General features: G+C 44.2%; 1 protein-coding gene across 1 annotated transcript; it reads left to right on the forward strand.

The window, feature by feature from the left end:
- The first annotated feature begins 612 nt into the window (after window positions 1-612).
- Window positions 613-10,108, forward strand: SAXO1 (stabilizer of axonemal microtubules 1). The gene is made up of 3 exons (XM_023545238.2): window positions 613-633; window positions 6,110-6,314; window positions 9,105-10,108. The coding sequence occupies exons 1-3, from the start codon at window positions 613-615 to the stop codon at window positions 10,106-10,108; spliced, it is 1,230 nt and encodes a 409-aa protein (XP_023401006.2).
- Window positions 10,109-10,566: the final 458 nt, after the last annotated feature.

A 10,566-nucleotide genomic window follows, 5' to 3' on the forward strand; every position in this document is an offset into this window, starting at 1 on the left:
CAAGGCTGTAAATCTTTACAGAAGCTGATTGCTATATGTGTCTCCCGAGGAGAAGCTCGTGGATTCAAACTGCTGACCTTTTGTGAGCAGCCAAGTGTTTTAACCACTGCGACCTTGTATGTGACAGAACAAAACACTGCCTGATACTGTGCCATCCTTGCAATTGTTTCTATGTTTGAGGCAATTGTTGCAGGCACTGTCAGTCTGTCTCCTTGAGGGTCTTCCTCTTTTTTGCTGATCCAAGTTTTATGTCCTTCCCTAGCTATTGGTCTCTCCTGATGACATGTCCAAAGTAAGCAAGATGAAGTCTCACCATCTTCACTTCTACAGAGCATCCTGGCTATAGTTCCTCCAGGGCAGATTTGTTCTTTCTTCTGGCAGTCAAACACATAAATTCTTCTTTGGTCTTCCTTACTCATTGTCCAGCTTTCACTCACATGTGAGGTAATTGAAAATACCATGGCTTGGGTCAGGCGAACCTTAGTCATCAAAGTGACATCTTTGCTTTTTATCACTTTAAAGAGGTCTTTTGCAGCATATTTTCCCATTGCAATCTGTTGTTTGATTTCTTGGCTGCTACTTCCGTGGGCGTTAATTGTTGATCTAAGAAGAATGAAATCCATGACAACTTCAATTTCTTCACCATTTATCGTGTTGTTTATTGGTCCAGAAAACCTTGGTGGCATAGTGGTTAAGTGCTATGGCTGCTAACCAAGAGTTCAGCAGTTCAAATCTGCCAGGCATTCCTTAGAAATTCTATGGGGCAGTTCAACTCTGTTCTCATAGGATCACTATGAGTCGAAATCGACTCGACGGCAGTGGGTTTGGTTTTTGATGGGTTTTATTGGTCCAGTTGTAAGGATTTTAGTTTTCTTTATGTTCAGGTGTGATCCATGCTGAAGGCTGTAGTCTCTCTCTTCTGGAATTCCTTTCTCACTTTCTAGCACCTGTGGTTGCCTTAAGCATGGTCCTCTGGTTCTTAAGAAAGGTGGGAGGTTTTCTATTTGTGTATTCGCTGTCCTGCATCGCACAGACTGGGGCCTGCCTTCAAGCTAGAAATTGTGAAAAAAAGGACACCGACACAGACACACTCTCTCAGTGCCATTCCTTTCCTCTACTATTGGCTTTCCTCCAGAATCTGCTTATTTGAATTGCTCTTTAGTGCTTTCGTGTAGTGGTTTTTATATTTTGTCCAGAGTTTATGTGAAGCAATGACAAATGTCAGCCTCAGCCTTAGTGGGGCTGAGGAGTTGAGAGACTAGAAGGAGGAGACAGGCTCTGTGAAACTTGAATCCTGGAGGGCATGTACTTGAAATCCCATCTGTTGTAGTGAGGATAAGGAAGTCTCGATGTGTCCTATCAAGATCACGGCCAAACCCTGTGATTCAAATCTGGGGATCTTTTTCAGTGTGCTGAGATAGGCCTCTCAACTTGCTGGGGATGACAAAATGGTTTTCTGTGGTTTCCTTAGAAGGGTGCCTTTTAACCCTGGGAAGCGTTAGAATTATATATGGAAATGATGTAAATCAAATCCATTGACAGACAAAGGGAAAACCCTATAGAGGAGATTGAGAAGGAAGACAAATCATGAGGAGCAGTATCGCAGAGGTCCAGGGAGAGAATATTAAAAAAAGATTGAGAAGATGGATTCTACTCAGAGGGTGCAGTAAGATAAGGATGGGGAAACTGTGATTGGATTTGGAAATAGGGTGGTACTTGGTGGCCTTGCTGAGAGCAAGGAGTAAATAGAATCAGATTATGGTAGGTGGATCATGAGTGGGAGGTGAGAAAGTAGAGTCCACACCTGTAGACAGCCCTTTTTAGAAGAGAGAAGGGGAGGGAGAGAAATGGCAGGGGAGTCCAGTGAGGGTTGTGTCTTACTTCGTTTTTTTTCCTTTAAAGATGGGAGAGACTGCAGCATGTTTACATACTGAGAGAAAGGAGCCAGGAAGGAAGAAGTGAAAACACAGATAGGAGATGGTTGCTAGATGAGGCTTTCAAGAAAAAGGGAAGGGATGAGACTCTGAGCAGGGGTGAAGAGATTTGCTTTGGACAAGAGGAGGAAGGACTCTTTAAAATTGATTCCATCTTACTGATTAATTAGTAGATAAGAACTGCTTTAGGTGAAGGGAAGGACAATACTCAATACATGGAAGGTCAGCTCAACTGGACTGGACCAAAAGCAAAGAAGTTTCTGGGATAAACTGAATGCTTCAAAGGTCAGCGGAGCAATGGCGAGGGTTTGGGGACCAGGGTTTAAGGGGACTTATAAGTCAATTGGCAAAATAATTCTATTATGAAAATATTCTGTATCCCACTTTGAAATGTGGTGTCTGGGGTCTTAAATGCTAACAAGCGGCCAACTAAGATGCATCAATTGGTCTCAACCCACCTGAAGCAAAGGAGAATGAAGAACACCAAGGTCACACGACAACTAAGAGCCCAAGAGACAGAAAGGGCCACATGAACCAGAGACCTACATCATCCTGAGACCAGAAGAACTAGTTGGTGACTGGCCACAATCGATGACTGCCCTGACAGGGAGCACAACAGAGAACCCCTGAGATGCAGACCCCAAATTCTCATAAAAATACCATACTTAATGGTCTGACTGAGACTAGAGGAATCCCGGCGGTCATGGTCCACAAACCTTCTGTTGGCACAGGACAGGAACCATTCCTGAAGACAACTCATCAGACATGAAAGGGACTGGACAGTGCGTAGGAGAGAGATGCTGATGAAGAGTGAGCTAATTATATCAGGTGGACACTTGAGACTGTGTTTGTATCTCCTGTCTGGAGGGGGGATGGGAGGATAGAGAGAGTTGGAAGCTGGCAAAATTGTCACAAAAGGAGAGACTGGAAGGGCTGACTCATTAGGGAGAGAGCAAGTGGGAGTACGGAGTAAGGGGTATATAAACTTATATGTGACAGTCTGACTTGATTTGTAAACGTTCACTTGAAGCTCAATAAAAGTTAAAAAAAAATTGATCCCATCTTAATATGATTGATTATTTGAATATACTAGCAAATTCTTAAATTTGTACAGATAAACATTAAAAATAGGTTACAAAAGTATTGCTTGGTCCTGTTATCTTATCCGTGCGAAAATTCTCCATTTATGGCTCCCAGGGTCATGACTCTGGTTTAGTTGTCCTTATTTCCTTCTTCCTTTTGTCAGACTCTTGTCTAGCACCTTTCTTTAGCTTTGCCAAATGAGTCGATGTCCAGTTGTGATGACTTCCCCAGTGGGGCCACTTCAGCCTTTACTTAACTCTGAGTTTAACTCTTGGCCTTCCATACTGTATAACCTTTATAGCTACCTACTCCGAAAGGAAACTCACGTCTTTGACCAATGTTTGTTTTTGTTTTGGTTCATAGTCACAATGGGCACAGGGACTGGGAAATGTATCCCAGGAAGAGAGGGGAGATCCAGTGTTCTTAAAAAAAAAAAAAAAAAAAGCTACTAAATTTGAGCCTTTTTTGGGAAGAATAAAATAGACTTTTTTTTCACACAGAGTCAATGGCTGTAAGATTATGTGAGATTGGGGACGTGCAGTTATGCCGTGGTTAATGATAGTTTACAGTCAACGTTCTCAACATAAAAACATAATGAGGAAGCATAAGTTCTCATTAGGTCCACTTTTAATATAGTCTTTATATAATATTTTTTTGGGGCCATAAATGAATCAGATTTTAATTTTCTCTCATCTTTAATCTGTTTTCAAATCTTTTTTTTTTTTGCAGGATTGTTTGCCTCAGTTATAACTAATTAGTAAACTCGACTATAGATGCACTTCTACTAAGGAACTTGAATTTTGTGTGGAGAAGGAGATACAGTTAACAATTTCGTTCCCTAAACGTGGAGGGCATGGTTTTTGCTGCATCAGTGTTTGTCTGAGAGACCCGCTTCTGAAGACCTGGAGAGTTTGGTTGTAGAAATTTATCTGCTATTTTCACCGGAAGATAAGGGCTTTAAGGATGCTTTGGTTGTCAGAGAGCCTGGCAGCCCTCGCGGTTCTCACGGCTTATCTGAGAGGAAATGGGTTCCCTCAGTAGGAGTAACAGCAGAACAGAATGTTATGGCCTCTGTGTGCTGGGTCCCTGAGTGTGGCAGGCCCATGACGGGCAAACACTCCTGGCTGCTCTTGTGGAGGGAAGTTTGGGGCATTCGTCTTTGTTCCTTGCTTATATTCCTTCTTGGAAATGAAGAGAGCTGAACCCTTGGGTTGCCATCACTGAACAGAGGCATATGTGGGGATGTGTGGTCTCAGGATGCCTCCAAATCCCACTTCACCCATCTGGGAGTGATGAGGAGAGCTCAACTTGTCCCTGGAGAACTTTCCTCAAAATCAAACTTTCTGACAGAAAGATCCTTTCCAGTTAACCGGTTTTCAAACATGGTTTTCTAGGCATTTCCATTTCTCTCTGCCACCTGGTGCCCCACCCTCATAGTTCTCTTCTGCATTTGGTTTAGTTTTGAACAGACACCAGGGTGAGGTACTTGTACGCTAAGGAGCATGGAAGTGTTGAACTGACCCATGGGTTCTTGTTAACCTGTTCTCTCCACGTGCCCAACTTAACGCAGCCAGCCCCCAGATGCCACCAGTCACTCAGCCTCCCCTTGCCGTCTGCCAGCGGTAGGAACGGAGCCCAGGCTAAAGTCGCTGCAACTGCTACTAAGATGTGTTTTTAAATCTACCCAAAGGGTGTTACTGGGAGTTCAACAGAAGCATCTCCCATTTCCCCCTTAGAGCCTTAGAGTGACTCATTCTCCTGCTCCTGACTCCCTCCTTCCATCCCACCAAGCATTTTCAGGACCTGTTTTAGGTTTATTGACAACCACGTCTATAATTCATGCAAGACAGGTTACAGTGGAGCGTGTTACCTTTGTTAGTCAAGCATGGCTCCATAACGCTGCTCCAGATTTTGGCTGGGAAGTGGGTTTTATTGGTGTTTAGGCCTAATGTTTTCCTGTCCGGAAACCTTCTCCTTCCCTTGGCGAGGCTGTTCTGGCAAGCACCATCAGGGAAAATCCACCTTCCCCTTGTCCAGTTAGATAAATAGGTTCCAGGCAAAAATAGTCTGTTGTGTATAGAGGAAGCCCTTGGGGGGAAATGTTTGCTTAAAAGAGTTTACACTGAGAAGTGGGCAGTAGAGACTATGTTGGTGGACAATGTGGGCCCAAGCCTGGTGTCACCAGGGTGATTTCTGGTGATGTTGCAGTTCATATCTTGGCCTTTTTATAGCTGTGGGATGCTTAAAGAGGCTGCTTCTTGTTTGATGAAGACTGACATGTTTTTCTATCCCATTATTTTCATATTCCCTGAACTAACGGGGGGTGCTGGTGGATAGCAGAGTAACAAAAGGCTCAGCGTCTCAATTTATTGTACAGCTGTACCTTCTTGGTTTTCTGTAAGCTCAAGTAGAGGAAGGAGGTAAATATTAGCAGAAGTAGCTATTGGGACCACAGTGAAGGAGGTGGTGGTACCTGAAAAATAGAAGTTAGCTTTACAGTGAAAGAGTTGGGGGAAAGGAAGATAGAGGAGGACCAGAAGAGAGGTCCTTTTCTGTCATCCAGTGTGGTTGGAGGGCAGTGTGTGGGGTGGGTTGGGGAGAGTGATAGGAGATAGGCTGGGGAGTAAAGCAGGGGCCAGGTCCCAGAAAGCTTATAAACCGTGCTAGAAACTTCGGGCTGTATCTGGGGAGTGAAAGGACTTAATTTTCAATCTGACGACACTATGGGGATTTGGGGATTGAAGTAGCAGTGGCAGGAATGATGCAGGAAGCCCAGGGGGTAGGTTGTGCCATGATCCAAGTGACAAATGGTAAGAATTTGAAACAAGAAAGTGCTATGGTGGGAGGGGTTATACTTCGTGAATGATCGGATTGTGCAGGGAGGGAGGTCAAGGATGATGTCTAGGTAACTGACTTGGGCAAGAAGGCAATGGTGGTGTCTTTCTTGATGTGGGAAATAGAGGAGGATGAGCAGTTTGGGGATGGAGTTAGAAGATGACTTCTTAGCAAACATTTGTTGAATCAAGTTGAGTAGAAAACCCGAGCCTTATTCCCAGTCGAAGGCCCAACATCATGTACTTTATTTTCCATACAGGAGAGATTTTGGGCTTCACAAAGCGTTACCAGTGAAGGGCCCCCAGCCCAAGCAGTTTGTCCCGAGTGGAGAGAACATGGATTTGCTCACAACATATAAACAAGATTACAACCCCTATCCTGTGTGTCGAGTGGACCCCATCAAGCCTCCGGACGGCAAATATCCGTGTGGTGATAAGATGGAGTGTCTGCCTACATATAAAGGTAGGGGAAGAAAGGAGGAGAGATCCTCTCTGAGGCTGAGCCTAAATGGAGGCCAGGAAATGTGTTTTATTTGCCCATTCCCTTAGTGCAGGTTTTGGCAAACTACTTTCCTCGGGCCAAACCCAGTGTAGCCTGCTTTTGTACAGCTGGGAAGATAAGAATGGTCTTTACATTTTTTGATGGTTGGAGAAAAAAATCAAAATAAGAATAATATTTTGTGGCATATGAAAATTACATGAAATTCAAATGTCAGGGTTCATAAATAAAGTTTTATTGGAACACAACATTCTCATTTATGTGTTACCTGTGGCTGCCTTTGTACTGCAGTGGGAAAGTTGAGGAGGTGCAACAGAGACTTTGTGGCCTGCAAAACCTCAAAGATTTAGTATTTGGCCCTTTAGAGAAAAAGTTCGCTAATCTTTGCTTTAACTGGCTGTTTGAATCCCACATCAGGGAAATATCTCAAGCTAAGTTAGGTTTTATCGATTGATTGATTCATCCATGTAACAATTACTGAGATATAACATACATACAACAAAGTATTATACAAAAATGTACAAATCAAAATTATACAGACCAATGAATTTTGAGTGAATACACCCATGTAAACAGCACCCAGGTCAAGAAATAACAACATTTCTACCCCTTTCCAGTCACCATACCCCCATGTATGGAGTCGTTATCCTGACTTAAAACGTAGTTTGCAACCTATGTGTCTAGCATAGTTTTTTGGAATAATACTTACATATTCTATTATTTAAGTGGTTTATTTGTTCCATTACTTCCCTATCATGTAATGGCTTCCAAAACTGGATCTTGAATGCCAACTTCTATATACCCAGCATTTCCTGCAGAGAATGACACAATAAGGTGTGTCAGGTGAAAGAATAAATGAACCAACGGTCCTGGACCATTGTTTACAAGGGTTCCAGGCAGCAGAGTTTGGCAGCAGATAAACACACACCCCCACCCAGCCTATTATCTTCTGGGTTATGGCGGTGGTAGGGGCGATGTTTGGGAAAGTTCCTCCCTATGACACCCTGCCCTTGAGTTAATCCTGCACAACCTCTCATGCATGTGTGAGCAGCCACACCCTTGCCTTATCTTTAGTGTATCATCCTTAGGTGAGTTGATTGTCTCTTGTCAAAGAGCGTTTTTGTAGCATCCTTCCTGTTTTACAGTCATACATTGATTCTTCTTCCAAATGGGATGGAGCAGGGGGAAGAAACCGAAGACCAAGGTCATGAAAAATGTTTATTTCTATAGGTCCCATCTATATGATGTCTGTATGCTTCACTTACATTGGTTTTACAGTAAAAATATGCAGATTTTCCCTTTCTATTCTTATGGTCAGGACCCTTATTGGGGTACAGAAAACCACCATAAAATATGCTCCAGCAGCATTTGGTTGTAATTTGTGATATTTTCAAAACACTGTGCAGTTGGAAAGATTGAGAGTATAATTACTTGATGCCCAGCTTTAGGTTTAGCTAAGTTTTTTTTTTAAAGACACATTATTGAATGGAATCCCCTTTAAAGAGGTTTTTGCCAAATACCCACAAGATATCATGGCCCTGGAGGGTTTTACTGATGGCTTTTCAGGCGTGTGCATAGTTTGTCATGTGGAATTCTGAGGTTTTCAGAGTTCTAAGGAGGTTTTTTTTTTTGGTAACAAATGCTGGGTAGAGGAAGTTAGGAGGCTGGTTAATGCGGTTTCAACTGTATTGTTGGGTATCGGAAATCACATGGGGCAACTTTCAGCTTAGGAACTTGTTTTCTTAACACTTCATCCATCACAGAAGAGGACCAGAAAAGCCCTGTCCTACCCACCCCGAAGCACCGCGAGGCACTGCATAGGCAGCTACAGGTAGATGCCCCCGTTTCAGTGAGGCCTGAAGCCTGAGGGGAAACATGTGGTTTATATTCAGCAAGATGGTTCCCTCTAAGGCCCCCTAATGCTTTCAAGATGCTGATAGAGCCATTAATAGCTCTTGGAGAAAGATTAGATTTTCAATTAAAATGAAGCCAATTTTGAATAAATAGTTGGTAGTATTACTGACCTAAAATAAACTTAAGAGTGTGCCTGGGGGAAAGGGGGTGTCAACACTTCTGGAATGGTGGAGTAAAGAGCTTGGCAAATCCTGTCTCGGAAAAGCAGGGACAACACTGGACAAAACAGTAAAGAGAGAGAAAAAAAAAAACCACTTCAGAACTTTGGAAATCAAACAAAGGCATATAAAAAATTAAGAAGTGTTTAATCAAGAAAAACTACCAAAGTTCGGATAAGGACGATGGAGGTCTGTGCTGTTTTAACCTGAGTCTGCTTCCATCTCCCCTTCCTCTAAGTTCCGTCTGTATGGACTTCTGCCAGGTCAGGCTAGGGTATAGAAAACTAGCTGCCCTACTGCCAGTGGGAGCTGACTTGATTTGGAGTGTATACCCAAAGGTTTTGATAGTTTCCAGCATCATAGCAATATACAAGTCACCACAGTGCGACAAATTGACAGGTGGGTGGTGGTCCCATAGCCGTGTGCCCTCTAAATCCCTGTGTGCAGGGCTGCAGGGCTTGATGAGGGCTGTATATTCGTTTCTTTTGCACCAAAACTCACAAGTACCATAACGTTGAAGCACAAGACCTAGGTTAAGGTGGAGGCCAGAGTCCACTCTGTTTTTCCATTGTCTCAGAGAACATCTCATTAGAGACTGCCTCGTGGCTTTGGGGCTCTTTATAACACATGTAGGTTGGGTGACATGACTTCTTGTGAGTGACCACTTCTGCTTTAATTTCAGCTGATTTTTTACCCTGGAACCAACCAAGACGAGAGCCACTTCGTCCACCACACCACTACCGGCCAGCATCAACCAAGTTTGATAATAGAACCACACACCAGGATGACTACTACGTAAAGGGCCTCGTGAACACCATGAGCTGCAAGCCTCCACCCATGCCCAAGCTCTGCAACATCCCGCTGGAGGATCTAACCAACTACAAGATGAGCTACGTGGCTCACCCTGTGGAGAAGCGCTTTGTGCACGAGGCTGAGAAGTTCAGGCCATGTGAAGTCCCCTTTGAAAGCCAAACCACCCACAAAGAGTCCTTCCGGGGCCTGATGGGGGAACCTGCTAAGAGCCTGAAACCTTCAGCCAAGCCTTGTGCATTAGATAAACCTTTCTCCAACACCACTGAGTTTAGAGATAAGTACCAAGCGTGGCCAACGCCCCATGTGTTATCCAAAGCTCTGGCCACCTATGCTCCTCCTGAGGAGAAGATGGACCTTCTGACAACGGTGCGGGCCCATTACACGTACCCTCGGGGCAGCCCAGCTCAGTCCTGCCGACCGGTGCTCCAGGTCAAGAAGGGGGGCCACTTTGAGGGTTCCACCACCACCAAGGACGACTACAAGCAGTGGGCCCACACACGCACGGAGCCAGTGAAGCCCACTCCCCAGCTAAGCCTCCCCACACAGCCCTTGGACTACCTGACTACCACGCGGGCCCACTACGTACCCCACCCTCCCATCAGTACCAAAAGCTGTAAGCCCCCCTGGGATGGTCCCCGAGGAAATACCCCTGTGGAGGGCCAGACCACCTACACCATCAGTTTTACTCCCAAGGAAATTGGCAGGTGCCTGGCTTCATACCCTGAGCCCCCTGGTTACATCTTTGAGGAGACAGATGCTTTTGGGCACAGGATATACAGGCCAAGTTCCCCCACAGGCTCTCCGAGGAACAGCCGTCTTTCTGTAGGTGATTTGGAAAACCCGAACCAGAGGGAGTTGGCAGCATCGGCTTGATTTTTAAAAATTCTTATTTAGAAATTACACAGTACTTTAAAGAGCAGACTATTGAGAATTTTCCTTGGATGAAAAATGAAATCCCTTAAGATGAAAGAAAGAAGTCTTCACCATTCTCAAGACTTCTGAATAAAATGAGAATCTCCTGAGTCAAGGAAAACCCCATTTGATCACTGGCAATGAACTCCCTTTAGCCCCTGCTCTGTTGCCTTCTCTCCCTCCCCTCGGATCCCTTACCTTGTGTTCCCAGGACTCAAAACTGGTTTCTGTGAGGTTTTTCTCGAATCCAGATGTATTTTATTCATTTAATCACGGTGTGAATTGACGTTATGATTAAAAAAAAATTGACGTCATGACGTCATGATTAACCCCTGCCAAATATGAAGTGCCAAAGAATAAAATTTATTTTGGGGGGATCAAGTCCGCAGGTCTGTGTGTTTGCCCCATAGACAGCAGTC

Source organism: Loxodonta africana, chromosome 9 (assembly GCF_030014295.1).
Source record: "Loxodonta africana isolate mLoxAfr1 chromosome 9, mLoxAfr1.hap2, whole genome shotgun sequence".
Lineage (NCBI taxonomy): Eukaryota > Metazoa > Chordata > Mammalia > Proboscidea > Elephantidae > Loxodonta > Loxodonta africana.

Coding starts and splice junctions, on each gene's coding strand:
- SAXO1 (XM_023545238.2), top strand. CDS start 613: ATGAAATCCATGACAACTTCA. Junction 634..6,109: donor TGAAATCCATGACAACTTCA/ATTTCTTCACCA, acceptor TATTTTCCATAC/AGGAGAGATTTTGGGCTTCA. Junction 6,315..9,104: donor GTGTCTGCCTACATATAAAG/GTAGGGGAAGAA, acceptor CTTTAATTTCAG/CTGATTTTTTACCCTGGAAC.